Source organism: Pempheris klunzingeri, chromosome 23 (genome assembly GCF_042242105.1).
Source record: "Pempheris klunzingeri isolate RE-2024b chromosome 23, fPemKlu1.hap1, whole genome shotgun sequence".
NCBI lineage: Eukaryota > Metazoa > Chordata > Actinopteri > Acropomatiformes > Pempheridae > Pempheris > Pempheris klunzingeri.
In genome coordinates, this window is record NC_092034.1 from 6701805 (window position 1) to 6725442 (window position 23638).

The 23638-nt window shown below is 43.4% G+C and overlaps 2 protein-coding genes across 3 annotated transcripts in view; one reads left to right on the forward strand and one right to left on the reverse strand.

Annotated features, from left to right (window-relative positions):
* rbpjb (recombination signal binding protein for immunoglobulin kappa J region b) overlaps positions 1-12362 on the forward strand; it is a 41606-nt gene extending 29244 nt beyond the window's left edge. The window contains exons 3-11 of the mRNA XM_070854548.1: positions 1456-1551; positions 4471-4636; positions 4775-4949; positions 5697-5834; positions 6126-6238; positions 6864-7004; positions 7365-7520; positions 7653-7756; positions 8957-12362. Coding sequence (XP_070710649.1) covers positions 1456-1551; positions 4471-4636; positions 4775-4949; positions 5697-5834; positions 6126-6238; positions 6864-7004; positions 7365-7520; positions 7653-7756; positions 8957-9281 — 1414 coding nt within the window. The 3' untranslated portion in view covers positions 9282-12362. The remainder of the gene's footprint in view (positions 1-1455; positions 1552-4470; positions 4637-4774; positions 4950-5696; positions 5835-6125; positions 6239-6863; positions 7005-7364; positions 7521-7652; positions 7757-8956) is intronic.
* Positions 12363-15883: 3521 nt separating this feature from the next.
* cckar (cholecystokinin A receptor) lies at positions 15884-23566 on the reverse strand. 2 transcript variants are annotated; one of them, XM_070854708.1, is made up of 5 exons: positions 23362-23566; positions 22647-22898; positions 17822-18083; positions 17225-17352; positions 15884-16575 (listed from the first exon to the last, which is right to left on the reverse strand). In XM_070854708.1, the coding sequence occupies exons 1-5, from the start codon at positions 23486-23488 to the stop codon at positions 15977-15979; spliced, it is 1368 nt and encodes a 455-aa protein (XP_070710809.1). In that variant the 5' UTR covers positions 23489-23566; the 3' UTR covers positions 15884-15976. The 2 variants fall into 2 exon arrangements, with proteins under 2 accessions (XP_070710809.1, XP_070710810.1); XM_070854709.1 differs by having other exon boundaries at positions 22647-22887; positions 23362-23451.
* Positions 23567-23638: the final 72 nt, after the last annotated feature.

Genomic DNA, 23638 nt, shown 5'->3' on the forward strand with positions numbered 1-23638 from the left:
CTGAGCATGACGCTGATAAGTGTATTATTCACCGAAGCCCAGAGGAAGGTTATGTCATTTAATGTACACCTGAGGAAAAGAATTAGCTGTAGCACATCCTTGCAAATAAGTCAGAAATGTGTGAATCAACACACGTCTTTTGAATGAGCTTGAGTTGTGTGCACCTTTTTTTTTTCCTGGCTTGATTTCGGGAAAGGAAAATAATTTTCTCCATGTGGTGCGTAAATGGTATCAGATTGCATCGGATCACTTAAACGGCCTTGAATGTTTGGAATTCTAGGATCGCACCTCCATCATTCTCGGTTAAATCTGCCGACGACCAGTGACTTTGAAAACACTGGTTAAACAACGGAGTGCAATTTCATGTTGCCATGAGACTCAAATTGCAGCTTTTACCCAGAAAAATAATTGTCTCATTGCATAGCGAAGTGAGAAATAAAACGTTTCCCAGTCCATTATGAAATGGATAAACTAAAATCCCTCTCCGCTTTCCTCCTCCTCCTCAGCACCCACCCTCCCACACACACACACACACACACACACACTGTGAGGGGCCCCTTGCTTTTCATAACAAAGGCCCCGTCTAACCCGAGCGTGCGGCCCAGTATTGCGTGGCAGAGTGGAGAGCTGTGTGTGTCTGAGTGGGAAGCCCTCTGAGCACCCCGGCGTGTCAGGTGTCACCGACATCTGTGCATGTGCGCCGATTGGGTCAGGGTGCGTTAATGTCCATGCGTGTGACGCGTCTTAATTGTGCATCTAAGCCCAATATTTGACCTCCTTGCTTCTCAGCCCCGCATAAACTCTTCTGCTGTCCCGAAATATTAAAATAATTTTAGGCTTGTTTGTGTAAAGGAGGTGTGGGGGAGGTGGGAGGGCTTGGCGGAGTTGACAGAAGTAATTGGAGCGCGGACCTTGCAACATTTTGACACGAGATGAGGAATCTTTGCTGGTGAGCTCAGCTCTGCTGTTTTTGTTTTTTCAGCTCTGGTGTTTTCTTTTTTCTCTCTTCTCTCTTTCGCCCCATCCCCTCCAAGCCCCGCTCTTCCCCGTCTCCCCCTCTCCCTTCTCTTCTCCCCCGTGCTCCTCTCTCTTTCTCCTCACTGTCCCTCTGAGCCGGTCATTAATGGTCCAGCCCACCCCCACCTCAGATGGACCCAGCTGGGGGAGAACTTAGCTTTTTGGCTAGCAGACTGTGCAGGCTCTGAGGCTTTCCAGAGGTCATTGCGAGTGTACTGTATGTGTGTTTCTGTATGTTCTCATTCCATACTTGACTCTTTTGTTTTTTAATCCGTCTACACTTGAGCGCTGCCTTTCAAAACCCACATGACAAATATATAAAATGTGACCTCCACACTGCCCCCTGACGCTTCCTCTGCTTCAGCGATACACCCCGGATCACTTCAGCCCATCAGATGGCCTGTTAATGAGCATCTTTCTGTCTCTGTCATCTTGCAGAGAAGCGATGAGGAATTACCTGAAGGAGCGAGGTGACCAAACTGTCATGATCCTGCACGCAAAAGTTGCACAGAAATCCTACGGCAATGAGAAAAGGTGAGTGAAATGTGGCAGCCTCTTCTTCTGGTCGTGATAATCATTGGAAGTGAGAGACAAATAAAAAGACTGCAAGGTTTTTGAAGCTTTAACAGATTTGGAGATGGAAATATACCTAATATGTATCAGTACTTTATCTGGATCTGTGTCCACTGTGGGATTAATACTTCACATCCACACAACCGATGTCTGGTCAGTGTTGGTGTAGTTCATCGTGTTGGGAAATAGGCTTATTTGCTTACTCACTGAAAGTTGGGAAAGAAGATCGACACCCTTCCCGTGTCTGTTCGATAAATATGCAGCTTCAGCCTGCTGCCTGTTACTTAGTTTAGCCCAAAGACTGGAAACGGTGTAAACGGCTAGCCTCGCTCTGTCTGAAGGTAACAAAATCCACCTGCCAGCACCTGTAAAACCCACTGATGTGCAGGTTTCATCTGGTTTGTTAAATCCCAAAACTGAAATGTGAAAACAGCAAGTTGAGTTGTTGTTTACAGGGAGGTTGTGTGTGCCAGACTATTTCTTGGCCATAAGATAGCTTGCTGTTTCCAGTCTTTATTGCTAAGCTAAGCTAACTGGCTGCTGGCTATAAGAGACATATCAAATATCAGATTGGATCAGAGAGAGATCAGGCTTCAAATTTAACTCCCAAAATGCCAAATGATTCCCCTAAAGTAAAAAATAGTGTGCGAGTGTGTCGACCGCTTATCAAGAATGATGTTTAAGAGGCCTTTGCACACACTGACCTATTGTTTAGTACAAACAGCCTTAAAGGGGTTATTAGCGTCATGTAGAAACACAAACCTGTCCTCGCCGTCTAACCCGTGTCCACCTTTTGAGAAGTGGCCCCCCCCACTGCAAGGTTTCATGGAAGGGTAATGTATGTCACTCAAGGGGATCAGGCTAAGGAGTGACTGGAAAACACACACCCCTGCTTGCCTCTGTGGAGCCTCGGCACCCTCGACCCTCATCACCTCCCATGTCGCAGGAGGTCAGGGGAGGAAACGAGCGCCGTGCGAGGCCACATTCAGGTGAAGGCAGCAGAGAGGAGGAAGGAAAAGGAGAGGGAGCGGGGGAGAGGGGGTTAGGAGCGATGGGAATAGGGGAGATAAAAGGCTCCTGGGGGAATGCGCTCGTCAAACCGTGGAGCATTTAGGCGAAAGGGTTCAAAGGCGAGAGCAAACAGGTCTCAGAGGTTCACAGAGCAACTTAACCTGTGTGGCTTTGCTGCCATTTCCACGCAAGTGCAGGGACATCACTGGCTGTCGCAACCCAGACTCGTTTTTTTCCCCCCTCCACTGCTCTCTTGAACTCAAACTCTTTTCCTCCTCAAGCCCTTCCTGTAACTCTGCTCTCACCTTTCTGCCTCTCACCCGCAAACTTTTTATAGCTTCCCCCCCCTCTCTCGCTCATTATGCAACTCTCTTCAGGGCTCCATCCTCCGCCTGTTTTCTTTGCCGAGCCGCAGCGCTGCTTGCGATCACATCAGGGCTATCTCTCGGTAAATCAGCCGTCGCGGGCCAAACTCCGAGACACCTCGGCGAGTTGGAGCAGGAGAGAAAAGATGGACAGAGGTTGAGGCTGCGATGAATTCCTCAGATAAATTGGAGCCGTCTCGTCCAGTTTAAAGTGACACCAGTGAGGCAAATGGCAGTGAGAGGAAGCACTCAGATGCTTGTCACACGCCTGCTTGTACAGGCTCAGTGTCGGGGGTTGCTGGATTGCGAGTTGCTCAATGTCATGCTGATGCAGGGCTTAAATTTGGGTGCTCAGTAAAAATCACAATATCTGTAACCAATAGAGAATTCAGCCAGATCATAGGCAGATATCTGAACGTGTCCCAAAGGGATTTCTGCTGTATTACAGTAACACATCCAAAGTCAGGTTTCAACATCCTTTGGCTCGCAAAACTCCACAGTGTTCACGGTGCACATGTGTCCGTCTGGCACCTTCTGATTACTTCTGTCCGTCTCATAACAAGGGAGCCCAAGAGAGCCCATGAAAGTGCGCGCATGGAGAATGCAAATGTGCTGTCTTTCTCTTTCTTGCTGCCTCTTTCTGTCTGCGCTTTTTATAGGAGGTGAAAGTAGACAAACACCCACAGAGACAGACACCGGTGTTGCGAAATAGGTCGCTTTCCAGTTCCACACTGACGCACACATGAATTCATTTGGAGGAGCTGCTCTCACATTTGATTATGGCTAAAGTTGACATTTTTCTTAATGAAGTTCTGTACTTGACATCAGAAAACATTCCAAGGGAGAAGAGCAGGATATGTATGAAATCCTTCGATGGAAAAAAAAAAAAAAAAAAGTAACCCATTTTCTTGAAACTCTGGTTTATATTTATTTCAGCAGATCAGTTTCATGCCGGACTGCTCATAATAACATCTGCAAAATTGCCCTCGACAACTTGAGGAAAGAGCATTTAGTTCAGTTGTACATAACAGTGTGTTGATAAAAGTTTCTTACGGACTTGTTGAAGCTTGAAGTACAGCTCTGCCCTCTTCTGGTGTGAATAAAGTGATGCACGCTGTCCAGCTTGTTCTATTTAAAGAGGTGTCACACTTGTTTTTGTTCAGTTGACAGCCAGACTAAATTACTGTCTTGTGCAGCGGTTGTGTTTTGAAATGCACTTTTCTCTGTTGATATGTTTGACCCTTTTGAGGACACATTAAGTTGAAGTTAATCTTAAAATCACTGCCACAACGTACAGATGTTATTTTATTCAATTTTTTGTCCGGTTCAAGTGGATTTAAAATATGGTTACATTCACAGTGCCAGGCTGGAATATTAATTACTGGAGCAAAAAGGGTCACAAAGCATCTGCTAATCTAAAACCGAAGGAGAAAAGGGGGGCGTCTTGCAGATGGCTCTTCGGATTTGAGTCCAGAAAATCCTAAATGTTTGTGCATGTGTCCAGGTTCTTCTGCCCCCCTCCCTGCGTTTACCTGATGGGCAGTGGCTGGAAGAAAAAGAAGGAACAGATGGAGCGGGACGGCTGCTCCGAGCAGGAGTCGCAGCCTTGTGCCTTCATTGGCATCGGCAACAGCGACCAAGAAATGCAACAGCTTAACTTAGAGGGAAAGGTACAAATACACACATAGTGTCATTTACCTTCACACAAAAATCATAATTGAAATGTGAGCTTTGTTCTTGTGTGACCACTAATGTGCTCTGACTTTCCTTTACCCGCTCCCTCCCCTCCCTCCCACCTGTATCACCAGAATTATTGCACAGCCAAAACCTTGTACATATCCGACTCCGACAAGAGAAAGCACTTCATGTTGTCCGTCAAGATGTTCTACGGCAATAGCGCTGACATCGGTGTCTTCCTCAGCAAGAGGATCAAAGTCATCTCCAAGCCCTCCAAAAAGAAGCAGTCCCTCAAAAACGCTGACTGTAAGTTTTTTTTTTTTTGCGCTTATCTGCACCGCGCACACATTTACCGATGACGGGAGTGCACACACATCAACGGCTTTTGAGACTAAGCTCTCTCATTTGTCGATAGCTGCGGTGTGTGTTGCAGTCAAACATGTTTACTTTTTGGCTATATTCTCCAGTCGCGTCTGTGTTTAACTGCTGGAAAACAATCAGCCATTGAAATAGATTCTACATCTGTCAACAGCAGCATGGATGTGAAAATCAATGAATGTGATAATGTTAATTTAACAGACTTAAGCTATGGTTATAACCAGTTATTATTCCCCATTTAAGTCTAAATCTTTTAGAATTTTTAGAATAAACTCTTTTTCTCTCTTTTTTATTAACAGTCTTTAATCTCAACTTTTGTTTATTTTACTATCTATTTGATGTACATTTACTTTGTTTCTTTGATTTTTTTTTTGTTGTTGCTTAAATTCTGATTTATTTTGTTGTAACTCCTGTTCTGAAGGGCGCTGTGACAACAGTTTATCAGTGTTGTTATTATTTCTGACCACTAGAGGTCAGTAGCGCAGCTCCACATGCACGGCCACTAACTCAGATGTGCCACAAGAAGCAAAGCTGCAGTGTACACATCAACTCCTCCGCTGAGATGACCACGCCGTTAACACAGCCGACCTGTGAGCAGCATGTCATGTTTGGGTCGTTATGTAACCTGTGTGTGTGTGTGTGTGTGTGTGTTTTCTCGTTGATGTTTGTCCACAGTGTGCATTGCGTCAGGGACCAAGGTGGCGCTGTTCAACCGGCTGCGGTCCCAAACGGTCAGCACACGCTATCTACACGTGGAGGGCGGCAACTTTCACGCCAGCTCCCAGCAGTGGGGCGCCTTTTACATCCACCTGTGTAAGCCGCACTCAGCTCAACTGCTACTGTAACACACACACACATACAAAAAACCCACTGAATTCATATAGAAAAGCGTCAAACAGTAAGATAAGCAATGTAGTTTGACAGCTTGTCACTTTGTCCTCATGTTGTGAATGTAACTCTCTGTATTATAGTAATTACACAGCCGATTCGCCACCGACAAAGAAAGTGATTGATTGATTAATGTGGGTTTGAGTAAATGGAGAACTTCGAGGCTCGTGGGCGGCTCGCTGCAGTGCTCACCGCTTCCTTGTGTGTTTTTTTTAGTGGATGACGAGGAGTCAGAAGGAGAAGAGTTCACTGTGAGAGACGGTTACATCCACTACGGCCAGACAGTCAAGCTGGTGTGCTCCGTCACCGGCATGGCCCTGCCCAGACTGGTAAAAGAAACGCATCATTTCAGATTCGATCGATCACAGCAGAAATAGAAACTTTAATTATGCCAGCGGGGGAAGTTGATTCATTACAGCAGCGGCAGCTAAGAGAATAGAATAAAGGAAAATAACAGTCTTCATTTTGTCTTTATTGTAAAGGAATAGTACAACATTTTGGGAAATATAGTATGTGCAGTAGTATTTTTTGGTCTGGCAGACGACCACTTGTAAGACGGCAGTTTTTACTCTTTGGTTTTCGTAGACGTAACAAACAGGATACTTATTTATTACCGAACTTTAGAGGCTAACTGTTCCGACTGTAACCATTTCCTAGCTCTTTAATGGACAGATATGAGAGTGGTATCAATTTTCATCTCATCTAACTTTTGGCGAGAAATGTTTTCTAAAATGCCGAACTACAAAAGACAACATAAAGCCTTTGTTTGTCCAAAGAACGTTTTCCTAAGTCTTTTTTTCCCTTTTGAATCATGTCCCTTTCTTTTATTAATTTCTTCCTTGTTTTCTTTTTCCTTCCTCCCTCCTTTTTTTTTTTTCACCCTCCCCCTTGTCTCCATTCTTCCATCCATCTTTCAGCTGGCTAAACTCTCTCCCCGTCTCTTTCCCTTTTCAGATCATCCGTAAGGTCGACAAGCAGACAGCACTGCTGGACGCCGACGACCCCGTCTCCCAGCTCCACAAGTGTGCCTTCTACCTGAAGGACACGGAACGCATGTACCTGTGCCTTTCCCAAGAAAGGATCATCCAGTTTCAAGTGAGTGCCAAGCACCCAAATCGCCCAAAGAAAAGAAATAAACATTAAACCTACACCTGCCAGCTCTTTCCGTGTACACATCAGGTCACTTCGCCCTCAGAACCAGTTAGTCTTACATTCACAGAGGATGATTGCTTTAGCGTTCTCGCTGTAGCTTTGAGTGGACTTTTTTTTTTAGATAGAATATTTTTCTTTGAAGAGTGTGCAATCCACTCACGTCCTGCAATTTTTACTTACTTGGACATCTGATTGCAGTCCTGAGGTCAGCAGGCTTGATTGTGTGTAATAGTTGGTGGTTATTTCTGCCCCTGCTGTGCATTAAGGTCACGTCCGTCTCCCCACTTTCTCCCCCTCTGCCAGGCCACTCCATGCCCAAAGGAACCAAACAAGGAGATGATCAACGACGGCGCCTCCTGGACAATCATCAGCACAGACAAGGCCGAATACACTTTCTACGAGGGCATGGGCCCCGTCCACTCGCCTGTCACCCCCGTGCCTGTGGTAGAGAGCTTACAGGTACGCACCGAGGAGACGTTCGGCTTTGCTCTACTTCTGTAGAGCGTGAATCTGCTCACATCGTGGGCGCACTCCTCTTCTTTTTTTTTTTTTATGTCAGCGAGGTTACTAAAGCATCTTCTTCCTCTGCAGCTAAATGGTGGCGGCGACGTCGCAATGCTGGAGCTGACAGGACAGAACTTCACTCCAAATCTGCGGGTCTGGTTCGGAGACGTCGAGGCGGAGACCATGTACAGGTGCGTCTTTGCTTCAGTTTCATTCTCCTTAAAGGTTAGACCTGTACATTTACTGTATTATTTTGCTTGTAACCCCCCCCCCACACCGCTTTTTATGCACACTGCAATGTCCCAGGCTGTTTGAAGGGCTCTTTCCATTTCTTGGCCAAAATGAGATCCATTGTCTGCAACAGACTAGCTAGAATTTCTCTAATTCCACATTAGCATTCAAATCGTCTATTACAACTAATTTGAGGATTTATTAGGGATCGTCCTGTCATGCCTAATATTATAAATTTGAATTATTAAAAGCTTTCAAAACGCTCTCCGTCAGGCTTAATGTTGCCGATCCTGTGAATGCTTAATGGCAGAATTGCTTAATGCAAGAAATAAATACTCATAACAGCTTTGGGGATTTAGCCAGCCATCTAAATCAGATGTGTCAAGTTGTATAATCTGTCCATCCTTCTTCCTCAAACCTGTGCGGTGCTCATTATGCCAAAACATTTAAAGAGCCAAGGCACTGCAATGTTCCACCCTCGTAAAATGCCATTTCCTCAGCCTTCCCCCTGCCACGTTGAGTTTTATGGACTGATTAGATGTTATGTGTTTATCAGTGCCACCCACCAAGCTTTAAGTCAGGGACGGCGGAGGAACATGAAAGTCCACGATGACAGCGGGACCTCCCTGACTGCAGAGTTACAGACCCCTGAAATCTATATGTTTGTTTAGTTTTTAGCCATTTTTACCTTTATTTGACAGCAGAGATACAGACAAGAAGATCTGTGGATTTGTCCCACAAATATCATTGTAGCTCCATATATAATGTGACCCGCTTGTAGATAATTAAATCCATCACAAGTGATACATATATAGCTATCATATCACAGGATTACACATACCATGACAGAGGCAAGTATTCATAACGTCCCTGTTTAAAATCAGTTTATTATCCCAGTGGACAGAGAAAAGCAGCACATCCTCACCACTGAGATGTTAGAACAAGGGAATGTTTGGTAATTTTGCTTCTGTCAACCAGTAAACTGATCAGTGGAGTAACTTGTTTTCATTTTTGAGCTGATGCTGTTTAAATGTTACTATTATAAATAATGGATTCCTTCATTCTGAATGAAAGCTCTTCCACCCAATATTTAGTTTTAAGATCCTAAGTTGCACATTGGCATCACTCTTTGTGTTTGTTTTCCACCGAACACTCCACAGGTGCGCGGAGAGCATGCTGTGCGTGGTGCCCGACATCTCCGCCTTCCGCGAGGGCTGGCGCTGGGTGCGGCAGCCCGTCCAGGTGCCCGTCACGCTGGTCAGGAACGACGGCATCATCTACTCCACCACGCTGACCTTCACCTACACGCCGGAGCCCGGGCCGCGGCCACACTGCAGCGCCGCCGGGGCCATCCTGCGGGCCGGAAACTCCAGCCTGCTCAGCAGCAACAGCCAGGAGCCCGGCTCCGGCGTCTACGGCCCCAACAGCACCTCCAACGCGGGAGTCACATCCTCATCCTCCACCGCCGCAGCTGTGGTGTCCTAACGCACACAGGGGGCCACCCAGTACAATATGCCTTGAGAGCAAATGTACCACAAGGTATAAAAAGACTATGGGAAATAACAAACAAAAACTGACTCACTCTAAAGTGCTGCGTATTAATTTTTGGATACAAAGAAGCTGAAATGGAAAACAAAAAAATCGGTGGGAGAAAGGAGCAAACGCAGGGGAAATCTGAAGGAGGAGCGACATCACAACGGTGTCCGCCAACGGGAATAAGCGAAAGTGCTCCTTGACACGCCCCCTCTCCTGTGGTTACTTTAGGGACCTGCCTATCCAGTTCTGGTGTTTGGAATGAGTGAAGTTCCTGCAGGCTCAGAGCACCAGCACCTTTCTACGGCTGTGAGAACGGAAACCACAACAACAATACATCCACCGCGTACAAAAAAAATAAAAAATTCTCTTTAAAGGAAAAGTACTTTCCCCCTTCCCCAAACCCGCCTTCCACTACTCGTTTTATAATTATTCCTTCTCGTTTCGTGTTATTTTGCCTTCGTTTGTGGTTTCCTAAAGGGGGCTGGATGTGTTGTTGTTGGAGGGAGCGCAAGGATGCAGAGGGACACACAGAAAACGTGACGATAACATAGTTTTTATGGACCAAGGATCTTGTATAAGCTTTAGTAAAGGTACATTTTTCTCCATACCTTTTTTGTATTAAACATATAGTACACTTTTGTTACCAAATAGTTTCTATTCTTCCTCTGAGCTTGGGCTTTGTTTTCCCCCTTTGAGGTCCAAAATCCCAACCTGTATGTATGTTAATGCGACCTTACTACAAACGCCTGCTTTTTCAGTCTTTGGATTGAACTTGTTTGTTTTGTTTTGTTTTTTTGATACTCTTGCTTCTTCTGTTGGGGGAAAAATCTGAAGTCTGGGTTCTTCATTCACATAAGCGAAGGTTGTTTTCGTTTTTTTTTTTTTGTCGTGTTTTTTTTTTTTAAATTGGGGAATAACCTCAGAGGGCCTATGTTTTATCATTGGCTTTTATGAAGTCTTTAAAAAGAAAAGCTTTAAGCAACGCCTCTGCCTTGCCTGCAATACTCTATGTGCGCTATGTCTCCTTTCGGAAAGTATACACATCAGTACATCTCACATGGAGCCATAGCAACACTTGCAGAATACATGAAAAACTAGACTTCCATGGTTACGAAAACAAGTCAGTTTGTCATTTTCAAACTAACGTAACAAGCGTGGTCATCGACTTAAAAGGATAGCCTTAGTACTGTATATTCTTACTGTGCACACAGTCAAAGCGGTCACATATCTAATATCCTGTATCTGTCGCTCTATTGGTCACTGTCAGCCTATCAGATAATGTAGTCAAACTTGTCTCTGAAAACTGCACCCAGCGAGGTGTCTTCCAGTGTGTGCTGTGGTTCTGGTGGCATTTTAACTCCAGTGGTTTTCCAAAAACACGGACACTTTTCAAATTTGATGTGGCCTTACCGAAAAAAAAGAAGAAAAAAAAAAACTTAAGAAAAAAAAAAAATCACCTTTTTCTTATCTGCTGTTTACTCGCCTTTGGAGGAACCTGTGCATAGCACAACAACAAGCTACCGCCTCGCTTCTTATCACGGGAGCTCTGCTGTTTTGAGCTCATCGCCGCGGCTCCAGAACCACCTTGTCATGCAAAGCAGCCTTCTGAAGGATCTCTCAGCCTTCGTTTTTGGTGTACAAGTACAATATGCCCGTTTTTTATTCTCATGCGGTGCCCAGCACCTTCTCACTTTTGGTACAATGTCTCACGAGCACTGTAAGCTCTTTTTCAGCCTTCTTTCTTTTCTTTCTTTTTTTTTTTTTCTAAAAGAAAAAACAACAACAGATCTCCTGTGGTTTATTATCTTCGCAGAAACAAGCGTGTGTACATTGTAAACTCACTGTCCGAGTAGTTGCACTCATCTGTGTTCATGGCGACCGCGTCTCCTGTAGGAGTATAAAGGCCTTCTAAATGTGTATTATTGAAGATGTGCATTTCCAAACATAACAGCAATATTGTACAGGTCATGTCATCGTCTTTGTGCGCCTGAGCACTAGTTCACCAGCCAGCAAATAGGAGTGTGCGTGTAAGTGTGTGTGTGTGTGTGTGAGAGACGGTCATATGTAGTTGCTGTAATGGATTATTGAGTCAGACTCCATTTCAAAATGTGCTCCAACAGCTCTCCAAAAACAAAAAAAACTAAAAGAAAAACCTCGAGCTTCATCGGGTTTTTCTGTCTTCCACCCGGATCCAAATGTCTGATAATTGTGGATAAACATTCAAAGGCAATACTTGTGATTTTAGTATTACAGTACGACTGTATACGCTTCCTGGGAAACAGAACAAAGGATACTGTAACTTGAATGTCTGCTTAATGAAGTATTTCAGAATATTTCTTACAAGCCCTTGAAATAGGAACAAAAAAGGATTCGCTTGCACCCACATCAAAGTTTTAAGAAAAAGAAGAAAAAAAAATTAAGTTATGCCCCCATTTTTCGCCACCCTTGCCCACCTGTCAGTCATTAATGTTAAATGTTTTATATTGTAATATTGATATTTTTTAAATTATTGGTACAAAGTCTCCCCTTGTCTTATGTCAAACAAAAAAAAAGAAAAAAAAAAAAAAAAAGAAAAGTGCATTATTGCCCGTGCTGCCTCGGTTGGCCTGGGAGTGTATTTTTTTCCAGAGAGGCCACTTCCTGTCTGTCCAGGAATCGCGGAGGAAGCGGTGCTGCAGCCGCAGTGTAGCATCCGAACCCGAACGTTTGCTCCTCCGGTGACGAGCTGCAGGTCGACCTGAACCCTTTACTCTGCAGGATGGAGGTCACAAAATCTTTAACTGTAGATTTTTAACTTTTTTTTTTTTTTTTTTTCTACGTTTACTAGCTCTAAATTCAGCAAGTTTTTAACATAACCTCTGCGTCAGCATCACGTCCCCCCCCCCTTTTTTCTCTCCCAGCGAGCTTGGATATTTTTGGGCTTTTGTTTACACGTCGAGTCGCCTCTTTCAGGCTAAGCACCCCTGGCTCCTCTTCATCTCCTCATGAGACTCTGAACAGAGCAGCTTTGTCGCATTCGCTCAAACTGATAAAGGGTGCATGCTTTTATTTTTTTTTAATTTTCTTTTAGGGGAGGGGGGGGGGGAATAATGTGTCGCCTTGACAATCTGAGCTGGTTTACAGTTTATTTTGCTCTAAAGTCGCAGGAGTTTTTCGAAGAGACGGGGAGGATACAGAACAACTTGATAACACGCCTCACTCAGAAAGGGGACGAACTGTCAGAAGCGGTTTGAAACAAACAAAAAAAAAAAAATGTTACATGCCTTCTTTTTAAAGAAACGCACGCTCTCATAACCTTGGCGACTAAGCTTTCAGAGAGGAAAACAAAAGAAAAAAAGAATCTCATCAGCATTCGCGATGCTCTTACGAAACATCTTAACCGGTTTCTCTCTCTCTCTCTCTCTCTCTCTCTCTCTCTCTCTCTCTCTCTCTCTCTCTTAGCGTGTCTGCTCATATTTGTGTTGCTCTTCCAAAAGCAGCTGCTCTTGTGGTTTTGTTTTCTTTTATTATTTTTTTTTTTTTTTAAATAATGAGCTCTGAACAATGTATGTATCCTCTAATATGCCAAATGTCTTTTATAATGTAGTTTTCATGCACTGCTAAACAAAACAGGGCAGAGTGAGAGGCAGCTTTAAACAAATAAAACAAAAACAAAACAAAAAAAAAGGAGTGTGGAGCCCTTCTCTGTCGCACTCAGCCTTACTTCTCCTAAAGACTATTTGGCTGTTTGCACTACAGAGCGCTAACCTTTGTTTCTCTCTTACACATTTCATCCTCACTCTTTATCGCTCATGTTTGTGCATGTACATTTGGAGTTTTCTCACACCTCCTCCCCCCTCCTTCCTTTTTTTGTTTTTAACATGCAGCCTGTAATGCTTAGCTTTGCTACAGTTGGATCACTTTTCTTTGTTTTTCTTGTTGTCGTCGTCGTCGTCATCTCCCTCCACCACCTCCTCCTCCTCCTCTTCTTCTCCATGTCCTTTCACTATCTTTCACTCTCACTGTATCTGTGTATTATTCTAGTAAATGGTAAGCAGAGGTGTCATTGTGGTAGTATACTCAGTGCTCAAAGGGTTGCTGATGGTAGAAACCTGTGCCGTTTGTAACATTTAGCAATAACGTCAAAACAAAGGGGACGGTTTTTTTGATAACATACGTTAGTTTGTTTTTGTACATATTGCAGCTCCAGATCATGCTCAAATCTGTATGTCATTAAAAGAAGAAAAAAAAAAAAAGAGAGAAAAAAAACTTGCAATATTGGCATAAAAATGAGAAATAAAAAAAGTGATATAAAATCTCAGTGTGTGTTATGTTTTTAATCGTAAGCATGGACGTTTTTACACTTTACTCCAAATAATTCAGCCTTTAACTGACAGTACAAATGAATAACCCAGACTTGTGTATTTTTTTAATGTAAAACATGAACATGTTAAGCCATTTACATCGTTCCATGTCCCCGTGAAGGCCGATAGGGCTTTGGGCATCTACCAAGCCCAAATGGAGCTCTTATCCCTGGGAAGAGGTCCCAGCAGATTGCCGCTTTTCTTTCTACCACTTGTCTGGGCCCTAATGCCCTCAGTCCTTTAGATCCACTTTTATTAAAGCCGTTAAAAGCTCCAAGTTATTCTGCCCCAAGTCTTTGCTGACGCAGCCGCGCGCCCGACGCTTTATATGGTCAACCAGACGACGTGGGTTATGCGGGAGATGTGTTGTGTGTCTGTACATAAAAGACTATTCCCAGAACCACTTCAGCACGTCAATAACAAACCTGTGAAATCACTGCGATTACATTCAGTTTAATGCGCCAGCAGGTTTAACAGGGCGTCTTGTCGAAATAGGCACATTATCAAGAAAACAGAATCTCAATGAGAAGTAAGAATTTACACAACAGCGTTTAGGTCGTACAGTTAACATGATACAGGAGAACGAAATGGGAGTAAGTTGCTACATTGGCGCTGCTATATTTAACAGTATGGGTCCGGGGGGGGGGAAATCAGGTGGGTGATGGCGGGAATGAACCCTTTGAAGAAGAGAGAGGATACAGGTGTTCAAAGTCCCACAAAAAGACAAGGCCTCTGCAGTTCCCACAGAACACACAGTACAGCCCCCCTTAGGCACACATATACACACACACACACACACACACACACAGTGGGTCAAGGACAAGAGCAGAACTGTTTGTGCACCGGAGGACTGTTCTGAAGCTACTGAGCACAGTTACGCTTGCAGAGTGACAGACATAAGAGCCCGTGCTGCATGCACTGCATGCCCGTGCATGCGAGCGCCATCGAAAAGAAATAAAGAAGCATGATGGAGATCTGAAGCCGCTTTCCCAACCTGTTCGCATTGCTGCTGATTATTCTGTGCTGTGGTTTTGCCAATTTCCAGAGAGTCAAGTGTTTGAAATGTGAAATCCATCACAGTCGGTGTTAAAGAAATGGGCCGACATTTTGGAATAAGAGCTCTGCTTTCTCGCTCGTTAAATCCTGTGCGGCAGTTGGCATGCAGAGAGTTAGAACGCAAACAGGACTGAACAAGGAAGATGTTTGTGTTGTTGTGATCTTTGAAGGGTTCCTGTTACTACTAGTCTTGCTAGCTGCAAAGCGAACCACCTCCCAGCTCCAGCTCCAGCTCCAGCTCCATACTTAACACAGACACGAAAGTGGCATCGCGCTTCTCATCTAATGTGTGACAAGAAAGCAAAACATGACATTTAGAATATAAAAACATTTACATTTTGAATTGTGGTCAGGGGTCATGTCCTGGAAATTATACATTACTTCCAGCTAAGCTACTCACCTTAAGGTGTATTTAGTAGCCAGCTTTTGATCACATCAAATGATCTTCATCAGCATATGGACTCAGTTGTCACGGAAAAAATATAGATGTTCGAATTCCACTTTTAAGAACTTTTTTTCCATGTTGGCTTAAAAGTTTCAGTCTTGACCGTGTCTACAACAAACTCAAGGATGAATCTGATATGATCGAAGGCTCCACAGTGGTTACTGAATCGCCCTTCAGTTCATCAACAGAAGTAATCGTGTAAGAACGTCACCTTGGAGCTCTTTTTAACAAATTGCCAGTCGTGGTTTTTCCTCACCTTCCCTGAGGCACCAGGTGGCTGGAGTTTACCGCATCGGAACTGTTTTCGTTAGAGGTTAGCGAGACTTTTTATTTTGTAATTTGGATGAACTGATTTTGTGCAGTCTAATCCCTCTGGCACTGATTGTGATTGTGGATATTTCTCACCTTGTGCATGGTGTATGGAAAGACTATTTGGTCCCTGTACAGTTACATATGTGTTTACCACTTACTGTGTCATGGGAGCAACTAAAATGTAGTTAAAGAAAGCATATTGAGTGCATTAACTGGTATTCTGCTTCACAACCCTTGCTGTGTTAGGCATTAAGCTTGGAGACATTTGGCTGTGTTGATGTGCTGTGAGAGCGCCTCTGCTCCACAGTCACTGGCTATTGTAGCCACGTCATGTCACACTCCGAGCCAAAGCAACGCAGCTGCTCGTTGAGTAGTCATATAAGCACGGTGAGGGCTTTAAGTTAAAACAACACACCGCAGAGTGTTCGGACTAAAGGCAGAGCTCTTACGCACACACACACACACACACACACACATTTCTATCCAGTTTAAGTCAGCTCACTCCAGGCAGCTGCACGGATGCCGGTGTAGGTGAAGCGTGTGCTGGCTCCACTTGGCGGGGTATGACCATTCTGCTCAGTGGTCTTTGGCGTCTCTCTCGATCTGCCCGCTTCCCCTTTGGCCGTTCCCATTCCAGCTGACCTCCTCAAGCCGCTGCTGCCTCCGCCGCTCCTCCTTAAGCAGCTGCAGCAGGTGAACGTGGCCAGTATGCCCTGGCGGAAGCGCTTGTTCATAAAGCAGTAAATGATGGGGTTGACACAGGCCGAGGTGTAGGACAGCAGGTGGATGAAGGAGATGGGCGCGCCGGTCAGACGGTAGGCCGAGCGCCGGTCGAAAGCCTGCCACGCGTTGACCACAAAGACGGGGGTCCAGCACAAGAAAAAGAGGAAGACGATGACGAGGAGCATGCGGATCACACGCTTCTTGGCCATCAGGTTGGCCGTAGAGCTGCTGCCGCACACACGGCCCATCATGGGCTTACTGCTGGAGCTGGCCGTACTCACTGTGATGCTCTTCTTTTTAGACGGCTGTAGGTAGCAGCCGTCACTGTCGCCGGGCTTGATGCTGCCGGTGCTGGATTGTCTGTCTGTCAGGGGAGGGAATGTGAGAAGACAAGACTGGAGTGTAAAAGTGCAACTCTGTCAGCAGCCTAGAAAAATGCAGGAGCGAAGCCCTCATGACTTGGAAGGCCGGGGTCATGTCTACAAAACTGACTTTTCTAAAAGCCGAGGCTGCATTTCCAGGACAATAGGCTGTTATATGTCAAAGTTAAATAATGTTCTATATTTTTTAATGTAAAAAAAGATTAAAAAGGACCAAATCCAGCAATTAATTGATCTTAGTAACAAGTATTATAAGTAACATTGAGTCAGTCTCACAAGCACCATCCTGCTGCTGCTGTAAAAACTCCCTCGAATGCCAAATGTGTATCAATCCGCAGCTGAAAATAGTCCCCCAAAACTGCAACTTTTACACCTCTTTTGAGTTATGTTTGCTAAATTCTACAGTGCCCAGATGTTTTAGAAAATGGTCTTTTTTTTAAAAGGAACTCTATACTTTTGATTGTCTTTTTTTAAAGAATCAAAGGGTAGAGAAAGTTCGGGAAGTCAGAAAGTATTAATATTGTTGATCTTCACATGAAACTTATTGACAAAAGGAAAAATTAGAATGATGGCAGCCATATTCTTAAAAAGAAAGTGTTGCTTTGATCACTTGCTGTGTTTGATTTGTTATACCTCTGCTCGATTTCCTGCTCGACAGCTCAAACTTGATGCCCCGATAGAGCTCCAGGGAAATGAGTCCATAGGCTGTCATCATGACGATCCCGGGGATTAGAAAGAGCAGCAGCAACAGGGACACGTACCTGCAAAGGACACATTTGGGGGGGTAAGTGGATGCAAACAAGCGTCATTGTATCTAATTTCTGTAAAAACCAGAGCGAAATTGCTTGTCTAATATTAGAAATGCCTGCCTGTGAGTTTAGTCTATTATCACCATGACAACATGGTTTTTTCTGCCTAGTACCTTTAATATCTTCTACATTTATGAATAATATTTTTACAATATTGTTAATATTCTTTAAATCAGGTAAGGAATGTGAACACATATCAAATTGGCTCTATATATAAATAAGTCTGTGCCATGCCTGAAGATTTCCCCAAGTGGTCGTCTCTCACCAGCAGCGCCAGACTGCGAAAATCGATAAAGGGGCCATCTGAAATTAGCAATGGGCTACTTTAGCTGCCACACAATATGAGTGCATCTGAATGTGAGGACACCCTGGTGGGACCGCAAAGGTACAATGCTCCCTAATGCACTTATTTCCAGCCTACCAGGATTGCTGGATGATGTCGTTGGGCCACACCAGGCGACACATGTGTCCGGTGCTGTTGTTGAGGCGGGTGAAGGGCTTGAGGGTGCTGGAAATGGGGTAGGGCAGCATCAAGATGAAGGACGCCACCCAGGTGGCAGTGATGACCTTGGCGGCGTGGGATTTGGTCTGCCACGTCCTTGAGGTCAGCGGGTTGCAAATGGCGCTGTAGCGCTCCAGGGAGATGGCCACCAGATTGAATGTGGAAACACTTACAGAGACACCTGCATAGATCAGAAAATTCAAAAATAGATGACTGTCACTTTTTTAGTTTCAGTGTCAAGCTTTTGATCTGTTAAAAACTTTAGCTATAATATAATAAATAATAAAGAATGACCTGGCCATATCTGACCATAGAAACCACAGGAACAGTAATACATAGGTACATAACTACATAGAAAACATCTCAAATTGGATTTCTGCTTCTTGCATTTTTTTATAAATACATTTATGGAAATTTCCCTTCACCTTGTTTTTTTTCACCTTCTGCCATTGGCTTTATAACAGCATCCCCACAACATGTCATCGTGTTTACTGTCGTGCATGCATTGCTATGGCACATTAACGTTTTTGTCACATTAAATTTAACTGCTGAGCAGCGACAGAGCACATCCTGCACTGTTTCTTACCAGATCAGCGTTAACACACTCAGTAACAATAACAAGACAGACTATAAATAAAATTATCGCTGTGTTCAATCCGAGAGACAAACAGATAAACACGTGGACAAATGAAGAAGTAATCCTGGGTGACAGCGCTCTGATCTCACCGAGCGTCTAAAAGGAGCTACAGGAAGTATGGAGAAAAATTAAAATCTGATTTCCTAGCGGACCTGTAATTGGATGAAAGTGAATTATTAGTAAAAGTGCACCATCTGTAATGACTGCACCTTGTTGCAAAGCTCCCAGCAGAGGCTTCCTGAGAGGACAATAAGAAACCTGGGGAATTGATCAAAATCACAAGCAAATTAAAGCCAAGGAAGATTCACATCCCTGATGTGATTGACTCATGTCCCTTGAAGCTGTCTGTGGCTTCTGCCTTTGATTACTTAAGGAATCATTTGGAAATAATTTAAATCCGGTTTGGTATAAACTTTGATAAGTGATGAGTCTTTTTGTTTCTAAAATGTGAGCTTGTAAGAAATGGGAGGTCTGTGCAAACAGCTGTATGACATGTCATTGTGGTTTTGGACCACATTGGATTACAAGCTAAATTTTCAGACATTTTTGTTAAATCCTGTCCTATTTTTGGTCATAATTAACATGATTTTGTTCATTTCTTTTCTTCTTCTTCTTTCACAAAGACAAAAATTTCAAACTAGCCCATTACTCCATGTCCACTTCACTGCAGAATAGTTCATGCATTTTTGTATTGAATATTTTATTGACCATTAAAGCGTGAGGAAGGTAATAATGCTTTAAAAGCTAGATTTGTAGTTTTTGTCTTTCTCACTTCCTTTAGCTGTATCCCATATCTCTGTATATTTATGATCCCCTCTGACATGTTTAAGGCTGTGAAAAGCCGAAAAGGTCACAATTCTTCAAACTTTTCCCAGTGTGTGAAGTAATTATAAAAACCACGCAGTGTGTAGGAATTAAATGTAACGCTTACATGTGGGGTCCCTCAAGGCTCTATTTTAGGCCCCATGCTCTTTTCATTGTGGTCTATATGTTACCCTCGGTATATAATAATATTCCTTTTCACTTTTAGCTGATGACATTCAAATCTATCTGCGTATTGGATCAAGCAGTAATCATTTAGTGCAACATTTGCTGGATGGACTTTCTCAATCTTAATGACAAGACTGAGATTGATATGTGTGGATAACCTGACCTACTCTTGGCCTTTGAGCTTCTTTTGCTAAAAATCTTGATGTGACTTTTGACAGCTCCTTCAAATTTAATAAACAGATTAGATCAGTTGTTCCCAACTATCTTTTTACAGAATTCTAGCCAAGGTAAAGTCCTCTCTCTCTCTCAGGGATTTCAAGAGAGCTATTCATGCTTTTATCACCTCTCAATTAGACTATTATAATTCTTTGTATGTGGGAGTAGAACAGTCGCCCGCTTATCATCTGCAGTTAGTAAAAAATGCACCTGCTCGTCTTTGAACTAGAAAAAGAAAGCACGATCACATAACACTGATGTTCGGCCTCTCTCCACAAGCCTCCTGTCCGTTTTAGGATTGATTTCAAGATTGTTGAAATTATTTTATGGTTTTAAATGGGCTGGCACCACCTTATCTAACAAACCTCTTACATCATCATAGTCCAATTAGAGCACTGAGGTCGACTAAGCAGATGCTCTTGGATGTTCAGAGACTCAGGCACAAAATTAGAGGTGACCCAGCCTTTGCGGTGGCTCTGAGACACTTCATCTATTGATATAAGAACTGCTCAGACCCTAGAAAATCTGAAGTCGCTGCTGATACACCTCTGATAGCTTGACATCTTGACCTTTTCTTTATCTTTATCTTGATATTTTCCACTTGTTTAGAACTTTGGTCAACTGTGGTTATTTTAAATGTGCTGTATAAATGAACTGTGACTTTCAGCTCATTATTTAGCTGTCCGGCTGCAACTTGACTGTTTTGACTGTTCTCATCACTCTCATAGTGTTGTTTTCAGCCGCAGCAGGCAAGGATGCTGGAGGTCAGGCTGCTGTGTGGGCTGCAGGTCCCCGTAAAACCAGGCATAACACAAAACCATCAGTTCATAAAAAAGTTTAAATTCATAATGCTTCATTTTTGATTTATATGCACTAGTATTTGCAATAGGAAAGAGGTTCTACTTTGTTTTTTATTTGTTAATTATAAACATGTATTAGCCTCTAAACACGTTGGGGTATTTTAAGGAGTGTCTTTTCAAGTGTCCCACAAGACGTGAGGGCACTGGTCACCCCATCAGACAGACCCAGAGAGTTCAAACCAGCCAACTGCAGCTGCAATAACTGTGACACATGTCTGTACACGTGTAAAGGCCAGTAATATAGCAGGATGTGTGATCTGGTTACAGCTCTAGCTTACACAGTGTATCCAGTAACGAGAGCTTGCTCTAAAAGTTTGAGATTTAACAGACTATTAATTTAATGATGTTTAAATTCACTGTACTCGCGTGGGAGGAGAGATAACCTGATGATCATGACATCTCTCGCCTGCGTACAGGTGTCGTCTCACTTCTTCTTCCTGTCCTTTCAGTTTTCATCCAGTCTGCCTGCCCGTGGCTGCTTCTACATACGCTATGTTTCTGAATGATTTTTCTGTCTTTAGCCCCGACACACGTCAAGGCGTCTCATTCTGGCCGAGTGTGAAACCTAAAGTTGGAGAAGCTCTCTCTCTGGAGCACAGTTTAGTTATCTGATTGTTTGGATTGGCTGGCGTCCTCTGGATAAGGAACGACGCTTGCGTTGTTGGGGTTACCAAGGTCACAGGTGATAGCTGTGCAGTGATACAGTCACAGTTTCTTGTTTAGTTAGCCAATGGACTAGTCACACATAGTTGTGGTGCATGTCGAATGACCACATTTGGACATGGCGAGCGCGCCGAGCAGGAGTTAAAAGACTGATCACGGATATCACTTAGTATGACATCATTATACAGACTGAATGTGTTTCAGCACCCCCAACTCTGACTGTATTACCTGCTCAGCACCAAACATCAGGCAGACAAAGTAAGCAATTAGTCGGGCAACATAGTGGAGTATTAAGCAGCTGCAGAGCCAGACAGTTCCCTCAGGAAATGGTGGAGACCAAAAACAGAGCTAAAACAGGCAGAAGGGGACTTTAAAGGTCTGTTGGCAGTTATTATGATACCAGACTGATTTGAGATTTGTATAGATTGTCATGTTAAATTGGTTTTGGTACCCATGTCATTCATAAATATTTTATTTACTTACTTTCTTAGTTACAGAAACAGTGCATATTAATCAAAATCTCAGTTTCCACGTCATTGTAAATGTGCCAGAGTTAGCTAATGAGCTTGTCCTTGTGTAGGTTTTAAATTGGTGGCCTAATGTCATCAATACAACACTACAGTACAACACAGGTAAATGATTCTGGTTGTAGCTTAGACACCTTGTTATTATTCATGAATGTGAATTAGTAGCAGAGAAAAACTGCACTGTCACTTTGATTGTGGCTTCAGGTGAATCTACACTTTCTGACAGTGTGCTTACCCAAAACTGTATTTAGCTCTTTTTTTTAGCCCAAGCTCATTAAATCAACATGAGCGTTTGAACACGCAGGGAAATAAACCTTGAGCAGGGCATGGCCTAAGATGACATCAATTATCCTCTCTCCGACAAAATACAATTACCATCACAATATAAGAACATAATAATAATTCCCTACGAGCATACAGAGTCTAATGACTCTGCACGAGGCATGACAGTAGTATTAGGAGATGCAGAAATTGCGCAGAGCAATCACCACAAAACTCAGACACATTTAAAGCAAACTTGGATGCTAAAATTTGAACAAATCTGGCAAAGTGTGTACTCGCAGCTGTTGCTTCCCTCAAATAAAAAAAAAGTCTTCTTTGGGTTATAATGATGAATTCAGCTATCAAATTAATTATTTTGTATCTACATTTCAACAATATGGCAAAGTTTGGGGTATGGCTGCCATATTGTTTGAGTGATGTTGATTAACGTAAAACAAAATGGTCATAAAAGTTGAGAAAATCATATAATTTAAGGGTAAAAGAAAGTTTAACACTAATGTGCCACAATTTAAAGATAATAAGATACATAAAGTATAATTAATGTGACAGCCTATCATGATTTCACTCACCCATGAAGTACATGACCAGCTTGCACATGCCGGTGCCGAAGATGAAGTCCCTCATGAGGTTGGGGATGAGGGTGAAGGGGATGCAGACCAGGGACACCATGAGGTCGCTGGCGGACAGAGACAGCAGGAAGAGGTTGGTGACGGTCCTCATGCGCCTGTTCCTCACCAGCACGGCGATGATGAGGCTGTTGCCCAGGACGCTGAGGAGGAAGATGAGGCTGTAGAGGACGATCCGCACTGTCTGGTTGATATCTGAGCCGCAGCGTGAGGAGACACATGGGCGCACACACATTAAGCACAAACTGCCTCTTTATATTAAATTAATTCACTGCCTGTGAGCAAAAATCACTCTAATATTCCTAAAATATCCCTCTGTGGCGACTTAGAAATGTGATTTCTTATGTTTATCCAGAGAAATTTGCATTTTGTGTCATTTCATTCTCTATCCTGTGCCCATAAAGTGCGTAATGGCACTTGACATTGGCAGAACTAGTGCACCGTGACAGCATATGTGTCACCACTAACATATAGCAGACTCCATTAGCTTTTTGGAGGAACTGAGCCATATGCGTAATGCGCACTGGCGCAAAGAATGCCCAAAGCTTTCGGCACAAACAGTTGGAATAAAATTAACATCACATTCCTAAATAAAATCGTCTATACTAAGTCCTCCATAGCTTTTAAAAGTGATTAAGAATAGGTGAAGTCACTGTACCTTTGGGCTCCGGTGAGGGCTCCTCCTCGACCTCGCACTCCGAAATATTCTTGATCCCAAAATTACACAAAATCTTGTTCAGGTCTGTTGAATTTAAAAGCATGTCGTGAATCGTGAACGTCTCCATTTCTCCGTCCTCTCCTGTGAGCCTCAAGTGAAATCAGTCATATGAACAGCATCCGTCATGCTCTTGTAAGAAATAAAATGCCCCGAAGGATGGACGGTGTCAGATTTGTATACTTCCTCTCAGACTTTTCTCTTTTTTTTTTTTTTTTTT